The following is a 20,577-nucleotide window of genomic DNA, read 5'->3' on the forward strand; positions in this document are numbered from 1 at the left end:
TTAGGTCTGTGTAGGGGACCCCCAGCTCCCCACGATTGCAGGCTCCACCCCTGCCCAGGCCTAACGTCTTTGGCCAAGGCTTTAGGCCTGGGCAAGGGATCCCTAGCTCCCCGGACTGCTGGCTCCGTCCCTGCCCAGCTCCCATTGCTGGCTCCACCCCTGCTTCCCGCTATCACTGGCCGGGGCGGCAAAGGCGCCTAGTTCTCTGATCACAGCTGGGGGGCCGCCTTTGCCCTGCCCCCGGCTCTTAGCTCCACCCTGGGTTTCCGATCACTGTCAGTGCCAGGGGGTTTCTTCCGAGCTTTCCCTTTTGCCTCCCTGCATTGTGCCTACATATGCAAATTAACCGCCATCTTTTTTGGCAGTTAACCGCCATCTTGGCTGGTGATTAATTTGCATATCTCACTAATTAACCAATGAAAAGGGTAGCGGTCGTACGCTAATTACCATGTTTCTCTTTTATTAGTGTAGATTATCTAACTTCAGTTAGGTTAACATTATAATAACCTTTATTCATTCCTAATCAACTCCCTTTTCCATACTCCACAGTTGTTGTTCCTCTATTGCTCAACCTTATCCTCACAACTCACATTTTTTTGCAGATAACCATAGTCCTTAACTCCAATCAGAGAAAAAAGACCATTGAACATAATCTACTTTGCCTTCTCACCCTTTCATTTCTTAGATTTACCTGTGTCTTCAGTATCTTTACCATCTTTCTGAATGGAGGCAAGCCAAAGCTAGTCATTTACTCCTAGTTGCAACTCCTCCGGTCTCCTCTGCAATCCACTGAATTTCTCCCTTATACATAGCCTACAAACCTGCATAAGTCTACCAAGCCTGAGAATCTGAACACCAATTTTCTTCTCCCTTAAATATACAATGGCAACCGTCTCTTTTCCTTCCTCATCCAATGTCCTGAAAGAGTCCTCTACATTCATTACCTTTATCTCACCTCCCATTCATTATTCAAACTACTAGTCAGGCTTAAATCAACATTACTGATGAGTTTGCTCTCAACCACTGAAAACAGTTCTTTTCAGCAAGTTCTCCTTCATACACCATGCTTTTTCCTAACAAAGAGCTTGAGTATCAGAGTGGGGAATATCTTACAGACATAGCAAACAGCAGCTCCTCTGTTACGTGTTTCATTCCTGCTAAAGCCTTTTTTTAAGATTCTAGGTCAACCAAAGTAATACTGTCAGATAAAGTTTATAAAACCATCTTATTTTATTAAATGGGTAAGAAAAACCAAACTTCATGTTTCTTAATATTAGCTACAAAATGTTACCTTTAATGATTTTAATGTGGCATAAGTTACTTAGTTTTCATAATACTTGGTTCCGTTTGGGGGAGGTGTGTTTTTTAAGTTTGGCAAGAGGTGGGGTTTGTTAGCAATGAAAATGAGATACATGTTTCAGCTTAACTTGACAGCATCATATCCATTATGCACCTTTAAGTTTAACGTTTTTAAATCTGGTAAAAAGAATTTACTTTTTTTTAAGTCAAAGTACAATTAGCCCTGGACAGAATTGGAAAGGCCAAGTTTCATCCTTAAAATGATGATTTGATATGCTTGAAAGAGCAATGGAGTAGGAAGCTGAACTCCCTTCAAACCTAATAACCTAACATTAACCCAAAAGGCTGGAAGTAGCATTTAATTTTGAAAAATGTGATTCAAGGTGGCATCTTAATTCAGTTATCTCCAAAGACTAGTAAGTAAATAAAACAAAATAAGGATTTATGTTGGTAAGAAAATCTTAGGATGAAAAATATTATGCCCTGTCAGTGAAACTATAAATTATTAAAACCATTCCAAAAATCAATTTGGCATTAATAATATTTATACCTTTTTCACAGTTAATTTCTCTTTTAGGAATCTAACCTAAAAATAATCTGGAATGTAAATAAAATATATGCATAAACAAATTCCCTATCAATTCCCTGAAATGACAGAGAAATAAACATCATGTGAACGTTAAGTAAATTATAATATCTCAATATAACAGAATATTAGACAAGTATTAAAAATAAAGTTTGCAAATAAGATGGAAAGTACATATAATATATTGTTAAATAAAAAGAAAATACAAGAGAGTACATAAATCATTCTCTCAACTGTAAACCTCTGGCCGGTGTGGCTCAGTTGGTTGGAGTGTTGTCCCGTACACAGAAAGGTCTCAGGTTTGATTCCCAATAACAGCACACACCCAGATTTTAGGTTTGATGGATGTTTTTCTTTCTTTCTTTCCTCTCCCCTCCCAGGAGGTCATGGTTCGATTCCCAGTCAGGGCACATGGCCAGGTTGCAGATTGCAGGCTTGATCCCTAGTAGGGAGCATGTAGGAGGCAACTAATTGATAATTCCCTCTCATCATTAATGTTTCTCTCTCTCCCCTCTCCCTTCCTCTCTGAAATCAATTTCTCTTTCTCCCTCTCCCTTCCACTCTGAAATCAATAAAAATATATTAAAAGATAAAATCAGTAAAACATATCCTCGGATGAGGATAAAAAAAAACTTACAAAATTATAATCTTCAAGGATACAATTAGATAGTAGGTAGTCTATAAAAAATATTCATACCCTTTGACCCAGTAATTCTCATTCTAAAAATGTATCAGAAGGAAATAATTACAGTGGCACAGATATGTTAATGAAGAATCAAGTATTCTGCAGTGTTATTTTGGTAAGGGAATATTAAAGACATTTTATTTCATTTGTTTTCTTAAAGTAGTATGTTTTTCAGCAGATGTATAGCAAGTAGTTGCTAAGTAAATACTTTAAATGTATTTTTATAGTATACATCATAATTTTTTTTCTATTTGAATGTTTTAGTTGGTATTAACTAGGTATTTTATTGTAAGTAAATAGGGAGTCTTGGGTTCACCAATCAATAGTTTTCCTGAATGCATTTCAACCTTTTCTGTAGTTCAAGCCCAGTCCTTTTTACTTGCATTTTTATTTCTTCTATGTTCCTTATATGCTTCATATTATTGTGTTAGGATTCACTAATGCATCGTTATTTTGAATTAAAATATATTTTGAATTAATGGTGAATTTTACCTTTTAAATGCAGACGTGCAAGAATCTGTTTCAATGTGTTTTGTTCTGTGATTATTTTTCTTACCTTCTAAATGTTGATGTTATTTTAACAGTGGTTTTTAAAACAATAGAAAATGTACTACAGTTGTATTAATCATAATACACCAATATGAAAGAATACTATACAGTTCAAAACAATGTGAAGTATAGAATAACTGTTACTCTGAGTGCCTGACTAGCAGCTAGCTCCCTATGCTCTAGCAAATTAAAACACAAATGGGCATCTGCTTTAAGAACAGCTAATCCGCCCTAGCCGGCTTGGCTCAGTGGATAGAGCATCAGCCTGCGGACTGAAGGGTCCCAGGTTCGATTCCGGCCAAGGGCACATGCCTGGGTTGTGGGCTCCATCCCCAGTGTGGGGTGTGCAGAAGGCAGCCAATCAATGATTCTCTCTCATCATTGATGTTTCTATCTCTCTCCTCCTTTCCTCTCTGAAATCAATAAAGAAATATATTTAAAAACAAAACAAAAACAACTAATCCCTGGGCTGGCTAGCAGCATATGGGATGGCAGGGTCCAACAGACGTATCCTATCCAACTTGCACATTAGCTAATTCAATCTGACACTCTTTCTTGAGTTATCTGAAAGTAAGAGGCAATTGTTGGTCACATGAAATTTAATTGAAGCCAAGATACTGTAAAGCCACAAATAAGTAGCAATTGAGATTAAGCTGAAGCCAATAGTAAGCAGAAACTATGAGATAGAGGGAAAAAGTGCTCTGCCAATTTATGTTGCAACAGCAGAAGCTAGAATTGAGTCAGGTAAGTCATTATGACAGACTACTAGACCAAGGAGCAAAGGACATGCATTGCTGAGAAAAATGACAGAATAATTTCATCACCAGAGCTGTACTATATCCAAAACAATATTCCAGTCTCCTTGAAGCCTGGATGGCAAAGCTTCCTGTCTTCCTTAGTCTCCATGAATTTTTACAATAAACTTCCACTGCTTAAGGCCCCTTGGGTGGTTCTATTGTTTGAAATCTAACAGACCCTAATATTTCATACTTTTAAAGAACCCACAATGATATTGGCTTATATTCCCAAAATGTTAAACAGAAAATGTAGAATACAAAATACTTTAGAAGAATGGTCTCAATTATTTTAATAAAAATATTTATATACACAGAGAAAAACAGAAAAAGTTAATCCATCAAAATGTTAACAGTGGTTAACCCTAGCCAGTATTACGGGTGATACTGCATTTTTAACATTATCATATTTTCTATAATAGCATATATTATTATCTTAAGATAAAGATTTCTAGGGGAAAAATTTAATAAGAACTATGAATAAATACACCAAAATATTAAATGACCGCTGCCTCTTAGTGATTATAGATGGTTTATTTTCTGCTTCACTGGGAAGTACTACTTCCAAATTTTTAAATAATCATTATGTTTTTCATTATAATTAGGAAAAAGATTAAACCTGAAGGAAAGATAGAAAATTAAAGGGGTTTTCTTTTTAGTTTTAAGTCAGATGAAGGAAATATGTGTGCACAGTGGAACCTCCATTCTTGAACTTAATTCATTCCAGAAGGCTATTCAAAAACCAAATCTTTTTTGTTTTTATTGTTAATCCTCATCCAAGGATATTTTTCCCATTGATTTTTTTATAGAGAGTGGAAGGGAGGAAGAGAGAGAGAAACATCAATGTGAGAGAGACACATCCATTGGCTGCCTCCACATGGGGGATCGAACCTGCAATCCAGGCACATGCCCTTGACCTGAATCGAACCCACGACCCTTCAGTTACAGGCCAATGCTCTAACCACTGAACATACTAGCCAGGGTCCAGATTATTTTTCCCATTAGAAATACTGTAAATTGAATTAATCTGTTCCAGATCCCCAAATGAATCCATTTTAACCTTTCATATAATCGGTACATGTCTAATTTACTATTTAATCTATAAACACTTTAAAAACAAAAAGGAAGTGAAATATAAATGACAATTTAATAAAAAAATGTACAGTAAAAAATGTAATAAGCAGCAACAAAAGCAAAAATCATGAAAATATTGACAGCACAATTTCCTGAGATGTTAACATGAGGTTTAGTAGTAAACTGACTCATACTTGAGCATTCTCTCCTGTTTGTCACCTGAGAGACGTGTGACTGGTCATGCAGGTTATCAGCATAAAAGGGTTGTCAGGTTGAGAAGCGAATTGTTTAGGATGGGAGACATTCTAGAACAGAGGTTTCACTGTAATTGACATGTCTAAGTTTCAAGATAATTCTACTTGTTCTAAAGTGTATTTTAGAGGTGTGTTAATTTTATCTTTTCATTTTTAAATTTATCTTTATTGTTTAAAGTATTATAGATGTCCCCATTTCCCCCCATTAACCCCCTCCCCGCTGCTCCTGTCCCTCCCTGCTGCTCCTGTCCCTCCCCAGGCCTTCACCGCACTATTGTCTGTGTCCATGGGTTATGCATAGTTCTTTGGTCAATCTCTTCCCGCCTCCCCCCCTTCCCTCTGAGATTGGTAAGGATTTTTAAAGTTTATTTAAATATATATTAAGTATATTGTAAAGAATTTAGAAATTAAAGAGAAAAAATTCTAATTCCACAAAGTAGAATCTCAGAATCTGAGAGCTAAAAAGGGTCCTTAGTCTGAATATTGCATTTTAGATGAAGAAATTGATGCATAGTAGGCAAGTAACTTGGTTTTCATACCTAATATGTAGGATCGAGGCTAGAGCTTTACTCTTGAACCCAATAAAGCCCAGGGCAATTTCTACTATAAAACACTGCCTCTAATAACTTTCTCTGTAAGCACAGAAAATGTTTATCTCCTTGAACTAGAAACTTTATAGAGAAAATATTTGACAATTGAAGGAAAAAACTTTTTCCATCAAACAGAAATTATAAAATGAAGATTAATACATAACAAATACTAGGTGTACCGGTTAATAATGGCAGATTTTGTAATCAAAGAGAACACAATAATTTCAAGAGAAACCTCAAAAGTGCTTTATTCAAAGTAATGTCCATCGCTAGCTACACATGCCCCCATCTTTCAGGTAATTTGTGGATACTGTCCCGATAGAATGGTTTTGAGGCAAACCATTCAGAGACCCAATTTTCCACTTCTTCGTACGTTTTGAAGTGCTGCTCAGAAAGTGTGTGTGCCGTCGATCGGAACAAGTGGTAATCTGAAGGAGCAAGGTCTGGTGAATACAGCGGGTGGGTTAATACTGCCCAGGCAAGATCTTTTAACATGTCTTTAACTGGTTTTGAAGTGATGGTGTGTTATCATAAAGCAAAATTACTTTGCCATGTCTTCTAGCCCATTCTGGTGATTTCATGGTCAAAGCGTGGTTCAAATTGATTGTTTGTGGTCGGTTGCGATCAGTATTAACGGTTTCACCTGGTTTTAGAAGCTCATAATACACCACATCTTCCTGATCCCACCAAACGCAGAGCACTGTCTTCTTTCCGAAGCAATTTGGCCTTGCAGTCGATGTTGATGGTTGACCTGGATCAACCCATGATTTTGTGCATTTGGGATTCTCAAAATAAATCCACTTTTCATCGCCAGTCACAATTCGATGCAAAAAAGACTTTTCGGTTTTCCATTTGTCTTTCGTTCAGTTGATGTGGCACCATTTTCCTTCCTTTAAAATCTTTCCCATTGCTTATAAACGATCAGAAATTGTTTGCTGAGCAACATTTAATCTTTCTGCAAGTTGTTTTTGAGTTTGACATGCATCTTCATTCAATAATGCTTATAATTGTTTGTCTTCAAACTTTTTCGGTTTACCTGGACGTTCTTTGTCTTTCACATCGAAATTATCACTTTTAAAGCGTTTAAACCAGTGTTCACAAGTATCTTGAGATGGAGCATGTTCACCATAAGCTTCCTGAAGTATATGATAACTTTTTCTTCAAAATAAAGTAATGAATTAAAACTTCCCGCAAATGCTCTTTTTTTGGCATGAAATTCGACATTTTTAAGCGTAAAAATATCTATGATGTTAACACCTTCAGCAAATTTGACATATGAAGTTTTGAAGTTTGCTGTCAATACAGCAAAATAGCATACATATCAAATCGCATATATATTAACATATGTGTAACTCCATCTATTGAAAAAATCCATATTAACCGGTACACCTAGTACATTGTCATATGGATCTAGAAAAAAATATTTTTGAGCTTTTCACATTGGTACCTAAAATCCCTACATACATAGGATTTTGTTATGTGTTGACAAATAATACAGAGCACATAAGTTTGTTGCTTTCAGTCCTTGTATTTTTTTAAAAAGCATTTAAGCAAACAGATTCTGGAGGCAGACTATCTGGAATGTAATCTCGACACTGCCATTCACTAGATGTATCACTTTGAGCAAGTTAGCTACCTTTTCTGAGCCTCAGTTTCCTTATTTATACACGAGGGATAATACTTGGCCTTACTCATTAAATGAGTACATATACATAAAGCACCAACAGTGCATGTCATAAACCCTAGCTATATATATAAAAGGCTAAGTGTCCCTCTGCCCATCCAACCAGTACCTATGATGTGTACTGACCACCAGGGGGCAGACGCTCAATGCAGGAGCTGCTGAGCTGCAGTGACTTGGCAGCGGCGGTTCTCGGGTGACACACCCCGAAACCAGAGAGGAGGGAGCTCAATTCCTCGCGGGACCGCGCAATTCCACCTTTGGACATGGGTTATGTTGCTGCTGGGGCACTGTCAGCCCCGAATCTGGTTTACTGCACACTTGCGTTTATGTTCCACACCCTGTATGATAGCAACTTTGCAGAGTGCCCTCTCATACTCCCACTCTGGGACCTCTCTGGGGATGTTGGAGAGCTGGTTTTGGCCTGATCCCTGTAGACCAGGCCAAGGGACCTCACCTGTCGGAGGGACCCCCGCTCACTCTGCAGATGCCAGGGAGGGACCATGGGAGGTTGGCTCCAGGGCATGTCTGGCCCATCTTGCCCAGTCTACCCCGCCGGCCACCTTCTAATTAATTTCCTTTCAATGCGCATGAATCCGTGCACCGGGTCACTAGTATGTTATAACTGCTTTTATAAAATAACGTAAATGTTTGCTATGTTTTTATTATGGTTATTATACTTCTAATAAAGTGGGCAATATTATCATTTAATATCCACTATGGATAACTGGATAAATTAGAGAATGTCTAGATCTCAGTGACTTCATAAACACCATCTTCAAATAGTTTAGCAAACAGAATAGCCAATGATCAAATTGGCTAATGATAACTGTCAAAGATTTTTCCAACTTTTTGCCAACCTCTTCAAGTTCAGGGGGTAGTGTACAGGAAACAAGGTACACAAAGAGGTGCTGGGTTCAGGAAAGCCAGGCAATAATAAAGCATTTGTAGTAAATATGGGCAAGCAACGTGGGGGTCAGGAATCCAGGCAGGTGAGACCAAGGTTGAAAAGCACAAAGCAGTTACTGTGGTGAGATAAAAGAGCAGCACAAGGGAGAGACAGAATGCTCGAATTCTAATCCTGGTTCAGATATCAATTAGGTATATTGTTTTAGGAGAGCAAATCTCCTTTGTGGTTTTATTTGCCTCAGGTAAGACAACTGGCCTATCAGGGTCATAGATGGCCCAAAGGTCAAATACTATCCCAAAGTTCTCAAGAAAACATTAGCAAGGGTTTACTGGGCTGACATTTCATAGGTGGACAGCTGCGGTAAAGCAGGAAGAAAGTTTTAAAACTTTATTCTTGTCAAATAATTTGAGGGTTTTTCTCTTTGCAAGTCTGTGCCCTTTATTAATTCCAGCACACTCACATTCTGACAGAGGAAGCACTATGAAAAAAGAAAAAGGTAGCACAGAATAAAGAGTAGATAGATAAGTTTTAATTTTTAAAAAAGAGGAAGACGGGACTCATTAAGAAGATAACTGAAAGATTTAAAGAAGATAAAGGAGCTGGCATTGGATATCTGATGGGAATATCCCAGAAAGGGAGTGCAAAAGCCCAAAGCTGGGGATGTGCCTGGAATAATTCAGGGTATGAAAAAGAGGCTAGTGTGTTTAGAGTCCAGTAAACAAATGAAAGAATAGTAGAAAGGAAATAAAAGAAGTAATGATAGTCCAGATCAGTTAGGGTCTTATAGGCCACTAAAAGGGACTTTAACTCTGAAAAGGGGGAGTCTTGGGGAGGCTTAATACAGAACAGACATGATCTGATCTATATTTTTAAAGGATCACTGTGGTAAATGTATTGCAAAGGTTGAGAAAAGGTGGAAGCAGGGAGAAGAAAAGTATTAAGTGTGAGGCACAAAAGAGACAATGACAACTCATACCAGCAGTAGAGATGGTAAAAAGTGGCTGAATTTTGAATATATTAGTATTTTGAAGATAGAGTCAATGGATTAATTTCTTTATAGACTGAATGCAATGAAAGAGAAAGAGGGGACATCAAAGATGTGTTAAATATTTTTTAATCTAAGCAAGCAGGATGCCAGATCTGCCATCAACTGAGAATGGGAAGGCTGCAAGTGAAGCTGATTGGGGGAGGGGGGGGGGATGTTATGAATTCAGTTGTGGATATTTAGGATTCTGAGACATTCAACCTGTACAAAACCATAAACTCACAAAATTTTATCTTTCTATGTAGATGACAAGACCTAAGAACATATAAACTAGAAATTTCAGATTCACACTGAACACATGGGTTTTACACATGGCAACAGCACTTGTTTCCTAATGTTGAACTCTGAGCTCAGTGGAATCAGCTTGTTACCTATTTTGGAAGATGAAGTTATAACTAGAATTAAAATTCTTTAAACATAAAAATCATGCTTTAAATGAATCTGGCTGCCTTAATAAACACCTGAATATCAATGTAGCTCAAGGAGGAAGGGCTAGAACTGAAAGTGTACTATGTTTATCCAAAAGATACAGAACCCCTAGAGTTGGACACATACATATTAGTCTCAGAATAAGTCTAAAAATTTTAACTGTGTGAACGTTTAAATTCTGAACGTTTGGGTTCATCTGGCTCTGGGTACATGGACTAATGAAATCAAAGATTTAATTTAAATCATGTAGTACATTCACACTATCATAAATCTCATCATTATACAGTTCTATAATATACTAGCATTAGTTTTACTAATATTCAATTAAAATTATATTGTCAAGTATTGATAGATGATTACATATGTTGCTAAACAGTGAAGTTATATAAATGCATACTGATTAAACTTTATGGTATTAATTTCTGATAATATAAGGATTCAACTAATCCAACTCAAACTATTTTACTTTTTTAATTTTATTTTTCAAACAGTTGACATTTAATATTATTTTCTATTATTTTCGGGTATACGGCATAGTGGTTAGACAATTATATAATTTACAAAGTGATCCCCCCAATATTTTAAGTACCCACCTGGCACCATACATAGTTATTACAATATTATTGGCTATATTCCCTATGCTGTACTTTACATTCCTGTGACGATTCTGTAACTACCAATTTGTACTTCCTTTTCACCCAGGCCCCCAAACCCACTTCCCTCTGGCAACCATCAGATTGTTGTCTGCATCTATGAGTCTGTTTCTCTTTTGTTTGTCACTTTACTTTGTTCTTTAGATTCCACATATACTAGCAAGTGAAATCATGTGGTGTTTGTCTTTCTCTGTCTGACTTATTTTAATTAGTATAATACCCACTAGATCTATCCATGTTGTCACAAATGGAAAGATTTCATACTTTATGGTCAAGTAATATTCCACTACTGTATATATATGTACAACTTTTTTATCCACTTGTATACTAATAGGCACTTGGGCCAACTCAACTACTTTAAATCATACATACCTAACCCCCTCAAAAAAAGACTTTGTGTACCTAATTTATACATATTTTAGAATATTCTTTAAACTTATATAAATCTTATGATCTATACAATGATGATAAATTATGTTCATTTAAGGATATATGGTTAAACTATTTTATAGTATAAACTACCAAAAATATCAATTTCAAGTAAAGTTTATAATTGAATAGTTTAGAAAGGGCAGAGAAAAAAGGCTGGATACATAGGAACTCATTCACTAAACTAACCAAGGACTCTACTAGTATTGTATCTACAATGAAAAATCAAAGAGAATAAACAAGGACCTCTTGCAGGAAGCATATATTTATATGCAGGCTTGTCAAATTAAATATACACACATTCACTTCTTATCAATCAAAAACCAATGATAAGTTACTCCAAAGTCCAACCAACTCTACCCTAAATAAACTTCATTTACTAGGTGGTAGGATGGAAAAAGGCTTAAGGGGAAAAACAATTTTTTCCAAAACTTTGTGAAAAAATTTTAGCCCTAATATACAAAGTTCAGTTTTAAGTGTAAAGATGTAAAAAACAATCTTTTCCTCCAATCTAATAAACAGATCACTGTCAAACACAACACATCTTGCAGCTAAAGGCTACCACTTTACAAAGGTCCTCATTCCAAAATCTATGATCTTGTGGGAAAGCCCCTCCCCACTTCCGGCACATGCAGATCTCTTGGCCTACTACCTGCCCTGAGGCAGCAGAACAGGAAATGCAGGTATGTCATCAAGACAGTCTTCAAACAGTAAGGGCAGCCACAGTTCTTTGACCTCAACCTCCACAAAGTCAAAACAAAACAAAAATAAAACAAACAAAAAACACAACTGAGGAATGAGATAGCAAAAGTGGCCACTGCTACGTTTACATGCCCTTGACCGGAATCGAACCTGGGACCCTTCAGTCCGCAGGCCGACGCTCTATCCACTGAGCCAAACCGGTTTCGGCTGTCTGACTTATTTTAATTAGTATAATACCCACTAGATCTATCCATGTTGTCACAAATGGAAAGATTTCATACTTTATGGTCAAGTAATATTCCACTACTGTATATATATGTACAACTTTTTTATCCACTTGTATACTAATAGGCACTTGGGCCAACTCAACTACTTTAAATCATACATACCTAACCCCCTCAAAAAAAGACTTTGTGTACCTAATTTATACATATTTTAGAATATTCTTTAAACTTATATAAATCTTATGATCTATACAATGATGATAAATTATGTTCATTTAAGGATATATGGTTAAACTATTTTATAGTATAAACTACCAAAAATATCAATTTCAAGTAAAGTTTATAATTGAATAGTTTAGAAAGGGCAGAGAAAAAAGGCTGGATACATAGGAACTCATTCACTAAACTAACCAAGGACTCTACTAGTATTGTATCTACAATGAAAAATCAAAGAGAATAAACAAGGACCTCTTGCAGGAAGCATATATTTATATGCAGGCTTGTCAAATTAAATATACACACATTCACTTCTTATCAATCAAAAACCAATGATAAGTTACTCCAAAGTCCAACCAACTCTACCCTAAATAAACTTCATTTACTAGGTGGTAGGATGGAAAAAGGCTTAAGGGGAAAAACAATTTTTTCCAAAACTTTGTGAAAAAATTTTAGCCCTAATATACAAAGTTCAGTTTTAAGTGTAAAGATGTAAAAAACAATCTTTTCCTCCAATCTAATAAACAGATCACTGTCAAACACAACACATCTTGCAGCTAAAGGCTACCACTTTACAAAGGTCCTCATTCCAAAATCTATGATCTTGTGGGAAAGCCCCTCCCCACTTCCGGCACATGCAGATCTCTTGGCCTACTACCTGCCCTGAGGCAGCAGAACAGGAAATGCAGGTATGTCATCAAGACAGTCTTCAAACAGTAAGGGCAGCCACAGTTCTTTGACCTCAACCTCCACAAAGTCAAAACAAAACAAAAATAAAACAAACAAAAAACACAACTGAGGAATGAGATAGCAAAAGTGGCCACTGCTACGTTTTTCCACACCTCACAGGGAAGTTGTGAAATTTGATGGCTTATAGAACTGTAATACCTCCTTTATGTAAAGACCATCACCCAACACATAGTCACTATCATGTCTCATCTAGACTGTTCTAATAGCCCTACTCTCCCTAGTTTCAGTCTAATCCCTCTATAACCTTTTCTGGCCCCTACTAAGCCTACCAAACCTCATTCTCATTTCAAGGTGCTATCCCCTTGGTTCATTATATTCTAGCCACAATACAGAAGTAGCCTTTTAGTTTCTTAGGCAAGCCATGCTTATTTTGTTGTTCTCTAAGATTAGTCTTTCATCCCTTCTAAATGTTATCCCCTCACAGAGGTTCTCTTAATCACATTATTTTTAATCACAGCACTTTACCGGTCTCCTTCAAAGCAATTTTCTTATACATAGTTTGTCTATTAGCTGTAAGCTCCATAAGAGTAGAGAAACTATGTATGTTTCATTCATAACTATATACCCAGAGCCTCACATTAAACCTACCATAAAATTTAATGATTACTTGTTAAATTATTAACATCAACAAGACAGCTGATAATGAAGGATTAAGCAAAAAATACTCTTAGGAAACAAATACCTTACAACCCAAGTATTAAAATTCAAACATCTAGCCTGGCTAGCGTGGCTCACTGGTTGAGCTTCGACCTATGAACCAGAAAGTCAAGGTTCAATTCCTGGTCAGGGCATATGCCCAGGTTTCGGGTTTGATCCCCAGTGTGGGGTGTGCAAGAGGCAACCAATCAATGATTCTTTCATCATTGATGTTTCTCTCTCTCCCTCCCTCTCCTTTCCTCTCTAAAATCAATAAAAATATATTTTTAAAAATTCAAACATCTAAATCCAGCACTCAGAATCAACATCTCTTACTTTACTAGTATATATGGTTCTAATAAGATTAGTTGTCTCATTTCCAAAGTAACCCTGATGAACTAGATGGGGGGGGGGGGGGGGGGGAAGTAAACAGAAAACAAAAGCCCACACGTGAAATTCAAAAGAAAGTGACATTTATAGAAGATCCTCAAACCCCAAAATACCTTAACAGCCTCTAAGAATATCACTGTTACCAGCCTGATAGTATCTGCTTTTGATTAAATGTTTCCTATACTCTATCAGATAATTCTGATTTATCCTCAAAATCTTGTTTTAAAGCAGGAAAGCATATGTCACCTTTTAGATTGATTCCAAGAAAACAGTAAAGATTAACCAAAAAATATGCATGAAGGATTAACATCAAAATAAGTGATAATCATTTGCTGAATGCCTACTATGGGTCCAGATCATTAGATACATTATTTCTGACTCTCGCACCTAATCTCTGAGGTAGATATTATCCCTTTTGCAGATGAGAAGACTGAAGTTCAGAAAAGCTAATAGTTATAATTAGCTTGCAGTTAGGAAGTATCTGAGCATTGAAACCTATCTGCTTGACATCAAATACCACACTATTTCCATAGGACCATCCAATGCTTTCCAAATGTTGATCTGAGTGTCACCAATGCTCTTATTAATAATAAAAATTCCTAGGCTCTTCTCCTAAAGATTTTGATTGAGGATGTCTAGGATAAGAACTTAAAATGTGTATTTTTTAAAATGCCCTAGTGATTCTGATAATTAGGCAACTTTAAGAAATCTTGCCCTGGGATTAAACTAGACTACACAAACATGAAAACACTGATTGATCTGATTTTATAATGGATTCTAAAACAAGTATTGGCAATTGACAAGATCCAAAGATGTATGGAATTATCTCATTTATTTAGAGAACATTTCAGGACCTATAATATTCCAGACAGCATATTAAGTAGTGGAGAAATAAGGACCAATAAGTACAATCCCTGTCCTCAACTTTACAGCCTTGTGGAGAAATATAAAGTCTTCAAAAATCTTAAAATGAAATATGCCTTAAATATTATGCTAGCTGGGGGGAAAAAGATGGGAGTTATGAAGTTAAAATTGTTTAACTGAAGTGATTCTGTTATTTCAGCAAATCTTGTTCAGGTTTCTCCTTGCTACCATAACATCTAGTAAGTCTTGAAATACTGCTTTTGATAGACATTTTTTAATTGACCCTACCATTAGAAAGCTCAATCAACATACTAAAGTGTTCTTGTGATGTCTCCTATACAAAGATCCTATTGTACCCCAAAGTAGTTTCCAAATTTTTTCATTTCAAGTCACATTTCTAAATCTTTCAACTTTCCACAGCATACCTAAGATGAAGACAAGCAAAGAGTGATGTCCCACAGCCACTGATAAAAACTGGTGAAGGACATATATGGCAGTATAAATACACATGCAAGTGTTATATATTTAGTGGTATGTATCCACATATGTGGTATGAATGGAGTATGTATGTATATGTATATATAGCGAAGGAGCCATTTGGTATAGCCTACTTATTGATATGTTAAATCTTCTAACAAAGGAATCAATTAATATGCAATTATTAACATACTTCAATAAATGTTGGGCAATTAGAGGTGAAAAAAAACTGGTGAAGGATGAGGAATTATTTGTGGCAATGATAGGAAAATTATACCTCAGAAGTGAGTACATGAAAACATGATAATTTAGTGAAATAAGAAAAGAATAACATTAGAAACAAACTGCAGCAAAATAACTTGGCTCTATAAAGGGCTTAAATTAGAACTCAAACATTAGAAAAGCTCCAAGTTTGATTCTGATATAGGAGGTCATGACTAAGTGAAAAGGAAAAAATAGTGTCAGTTATAATTGTAGATTAGTTAGGAAATACTGGTCCAAAACTAGATTTAAATTCTAATTTTTAGGTTAACACATCCTTTAGCACTACCACCATTGTGAAAAATCAAAGCCTTCAACAAATGATCATTATATTTTGTACAAATTTATTTTGAGGAGTAAAGAACTCCATAATTTTTAAATATCAACCAAACTGGCCAGTTCTACCTAATAAGTTAATCACTTTTTCCCTCATCTTCCTTACATAATAAAATGAGAAATACAACCCCCGACACACACACACACACACACACACACACACGGAAACCTACTTTAATTAAGTGTGAACTCAAGTCTTTTAAATTACATATACATAAATATTATACAATAACAGGAACTTATCATTTCCCTCTCTTCCTTCAAATATGACTTTTTGTCAAAATATGCTCCTGCCAAGATTTCTCTCTGTTGGAGCTGCCATCTTGTTCCATATTGCTACATGCAAATCTAACAATGAAGAAAATTATTATACTCATCCAGAAGAATGTCAAGAAAGAATGATGATCCTGATGAAATTACAAAGTATAAGTCTAATTTGGAGTCAATATGAAAACACTGTTATTAAAAACCACATTAAAGTAGACTTTGTTTAGGTAAATTATACTTTTTACATTCTTATGTCCCAAAAATCTCATTATGTCCCAAAATTAACCAAGACCTGCCTGTGTAGTAGAGAATGGAAAATAATTTAGTTTTTCACACCACTATAATAACATACCAAATGATATCATATGAAAATACAGTGATTTCTAAAATAAAGTAAAAGCAATTTTATACTATGATATGTTAAAGTAAGGGAAATATTCAACTATAAAGGTCTACTCAAAAGTGCAATCTGTGAAAAATACATATTGACCTATAGCTTTTCCAACTAATCTGGATTACAGATGACTCAGTAAACAATATCATTTATTTTCAAATTGGTAAGGAAAGACCACTCCTTAGTTTTAAAAAAGGAATCAGGGCAGTGGCAGTGAGTGATAAGTTCAGCCACTCTTACTATAACTGTTTTAATAGCTCTTTCCATTTAAAGGCAAGAAAAACTGAACAGGCTCAACAGTTACAGTAACTTTCCTAAGCACTAATCTCAAAAACTTTTAAAGGTACAATAGGCATTAACTGGGCTACCCATTGGCATGGTATGCTTGTGAATTATGCATGACAAAGTCATGTAAAAAAAGTTAAAAGTTCTGTATTACTATTACTATACCTATCTATGTCACCACAAAACAGGCTTAGATTTCCTTTTTGTTTGTTAATCCTCATCCAAGGATATTTTTTCATTGATTTTTAAATAGAGTGGAAGCAAGGGAGAGACAGAGAGTGAGAAACATCTATGTGAGACACATCGACTGGCTGCCTCCCACATACACCAGAGGAGGGGGGCGGGGATCGAGCCTGTAACCAAGGTACATGCCCTTGATCAGAATCAAACCCGGGACCCTTAGTCTTCGGGACAATGCTCTATCCCAGGGGTGGGCAAACTTTTTGACTCGAGGGCCACAATGGGTTCTTAAACTGGACCAGAGGTCCGGAACAAAAGCATGGATGGAGTGTTTGTGTGAACTAATATAAATTCAAAGTAAACATCATTACATAAAAGGGTACGGCCTTTTTTTTTTTTTAGTTTTATTCATTTCAAACGTAGTTTGCCCACGGCTGCTCTATCCACTAAGCAAAACCAGCTAGGGCCAGGCTTAGATTTTCAATCAGAGATATTCTCAATAATTCTCATCGAAATACTTCACATAATTTAACCTCATGCAAATATTTTAGAAATGGAAATAAGACAAAGTGAATCACTGTTAGGTTTAAAAACAGCAGTTCAGATTTCTTTACACCTATGCTTCTCAAAGTGAAATACTACATGTGTGGAAGATAATTAATAAAGGCTAATATTTATTGAGCACAGTACCACACAACGTGACTAATTCTTTGAAAGTATTGTCTCATTTAATCCTTAATAATCTTAAAAGTTCAGGACTATAACTATCTCTATCTTAACTGAAGAGGCACAAATACGTAATTTACCCAAGAAGTGACAGACTATAGATTGCAACCCAGAACCTAAAACCAAGGTAACAGGGAAGAGAGGGAAGTGGTTCAGGGAAATCACAGAAATATTAACTCCCAATGTAGAAAAGAATGCTGTTTACTGGTGGCATATAGTTCTGTATACTACTCTGAAATAGTGGCCTGCAATCCTGGCTACACATAAAAATCACCGGTGGGACTTTTTTAAAAAAACTACCCAAGCCTGGGACCCTCACTCTGATACTTGGCCTTCCACTGGCCTGGCCTGGGGCAAAGGCAGGTTGTTGTTTTTTAAGCTCCCCAGATGATTCTGACCGGCAGCTAAGACTGAGAACCACTGGTAGTTCTCTCACCCTGTTAAAACTCTCTGGTAGCCAACTACAATCAAATTAACTGATCACCTATTTGGTTCTGAACATTTTGCCTTTTATATTTTCCATTTACCCCAAATAAATGCTTAGCTTTTCTTTTCCTTAAAAAAAAGGAAACATTACAACTATGGCTGTACCTTTTTAAATACCAAAATTTTGCCAGTTTTTCTTTGACATCAGGAACCTAGGGGGGGAAATGGGCAGATAGCATGAAAAAGTTTGAAAATCCCTTCTTTAAGCATCCACATACTCCTTAGATTTAAAACACTTTTAAAAAGTCATGCTAAAAATTAAATAACCGGTTATGAGAGTAAAATAAAAGTTCTGTGAAATATGTTAAAGATTTAATATCCATGATATTTGGTTATAATTCTTAATTCTGCTGGTGATGACAGTTAAAACATTAAGTAACTGTCCGGCTGTGGTGGCTCAGTGGATTGAGCATCGTCCCATAGACCTAGAGGTCCCAGGTTTGATTCCCAGTCAGGGCACATGCCCAGATTGCAGCTAGATCCCCAGTAGCAGGTATGCAGGAGGCAGCCAATCAATAATTCTTTCCCATCATTGATGTTTCTCTCTCTCTCTCTCTCTCCCCCTCTCCCTTCTTCTCTGAAATCAATAAAAATATAATTTAAAAAAATAAACAGTAACTGCTACTGTGGTGATAAATTTCATTGTCTTTTCATGGCGCTGTGACAGCGATGATGCAGTTTTTACCCTATAAGTCACCTGAATATAAACTAACAGGGGCTAAAGAAATTAAAGCATTATATATAAACATAGCCTAACAGCAATACCACTAGTCATATCATGTACTAACAAATGCAAGGATTTTCCTGAGAATCTTATATGAGAAGTCTTACTGTTTCACTAAAGTTATTCAATTACACATTCCAAACACCCTATAGTGGTTCTCAACCTTCTGGCCCTTTAAATACAGTTCCTCATGTTGTGACCCAACCATAAAATTATTTTCGTTGCTACTTCATAACTGTAATGTTGCTACTGTTATGAGTCGTAATGTAAATATCTGATATGCAGGATGGTCTTAGGCGACCCCTGTGAAAGGGTCGTTCCACCGCCAAAGGGGTCGCGACCCACAGGTTGAGAACCGCTACGAATGGAACCTGTTAAGAGTCTCAGATTTGCTGGCCCTTTTATTTTACTGAAAAGGTAGAAACGTGGAAATATCTGACAAGCATGGGGCATTTGACCCTATGATTTGAACAAGAGATCTAAGAGGAAAAAAAGAGTATAAATAGTTCAAGTCGTACAAAACTCTGGACTTCTCAGAGAAACATTACAAAACTTCCTGCTTCCGGCCAGCTCGTAATTTGGTCCAGTCTTCACATTCCTTTATTAGTCATGACCATTCAGGAAGCTACCATTCCTTACTGTTTGAATAATACCGGACTTTTAAATGTTCCCAATTCAGACTTTCAAGGACCTTTATCAAATGAAGAAGCCATCCCAGAGTTCATGCCCAAAAGAGGGACTCATATTTCAAAGAACCCTTAGTAACCTGAGAAGTACGTCCTATCAGAGATTTTTTTTTAAATTATTTGTACACATAGACCGTTCTGCAGATTTTAAGCGTATGTTCATCTGTACAGTTTCACCATGCACCATTACGGGGACTTGCACGAGTTCTGCAGAAATGGACTCTGCGAGAAACTGAGACCCGCGGGCAGTGTGTGAAGCACACAGACACAACGACCGCGAACCAGTCATTACCGATCGTCACCGGGGTCCCAGGCGGCCCAGATCTAGCCTCGGAGTCGAAGCCATATGTCACCAGGCTCCAAGGCCCAGACACGCGAGCGAACCACGGGGTAACTGGGTGAGAAAACAAGGGGGAGGGGCCTCAAAAATGCGTGTCCTTCTCCCCCGGAGCTGAGGGGGTGTCCCGAAGGGAGGACCCCAAAGAAAAACCTTCCCTTCTGGGATCCTGCCTATCGCCCCAGGCCTGTAAGGCCTGCTAAAAGGGTTGCTGGGGAGGAAGGTCCTCACTTCGGAGACCGAAACAAATGAAAATAAAGCAAGTTCTCACTTCCTGGTCGCCTACTTTCCCGGAGGCCCCCGGAACCAGACGGACGTCGGGAAAATGGGGCTCCCGAGGAGTAAAGCCACCCTCCCCCGCCCCCCCGCCCTCAGCCCTGCACCTCCCGTCCTCGCCCTCGCCCTCCTCCGGGCCTTACACGGTGACGTGACCCGAGCCGCGGACCACCACCGGGTCCGGCGAGTACTTGAGCAGCTGCTCCTCCAGGGCCCGCTCCTCGTCCTCCTCCTCCTCGTAGATCTCGTCGAAATCCGCCATCCTGAGCCTCAAGACCCCTGCCCGATGGAGTCGGACTCCAGGGACTGTGGCCGGGATACGGGCTGCGAGGCGGCGGAGGCTGAGGGGAGGCGCCGCCGCGAGCTCAGAGGCCGCGGACTT

At 37.3% G+C, this 20,577-nt stretch overlaps 1 protein-coding gene across 2 annotated transcripts in view; it reads right to left on the reverse strand.

Annotated features, from left to right (window-relative positions):
• CHIC2 (cysteine-rich hydrophobic domain 2) overlaps positions 1 to 20,571 on the reverse strand; it is a 60,548-nt gene extending 39,977 nt beyond the window's left edge. For both annotated transcript variants that reach the window (XM_014548490.1, XM_005877155.2), the window contains exon 1: positions 20,339 to 20,571. In XM_014548490.1, the coding sequence (XP_014403976.1) occupies positions 20,339 to 20,457 (119 nt within the window). In that variant the 5' untranslated portion in view covers positions 20,458 to 20,571. The remainder of the gene's footprint in view (positions 1 to 20,338) is intronic.
• Between the last annotated feature and the right edge of the window lie 6 nt (positions 20,572 to 20,577).

This window comes from Myotis brandtii, unplaced genomic scaffold (genome assembly GCF_000412655.1).
Source record: "Myotis brandtii unplaced genomic scaffold, ASM41265v1 scaffold51, whole genome shotgun sequence".
NCBI lineage: Eukaryota > Metazoa > Chordata > Mammalia > Chiroptera > Vespertilionidae > Myotis > Myotis brandtii.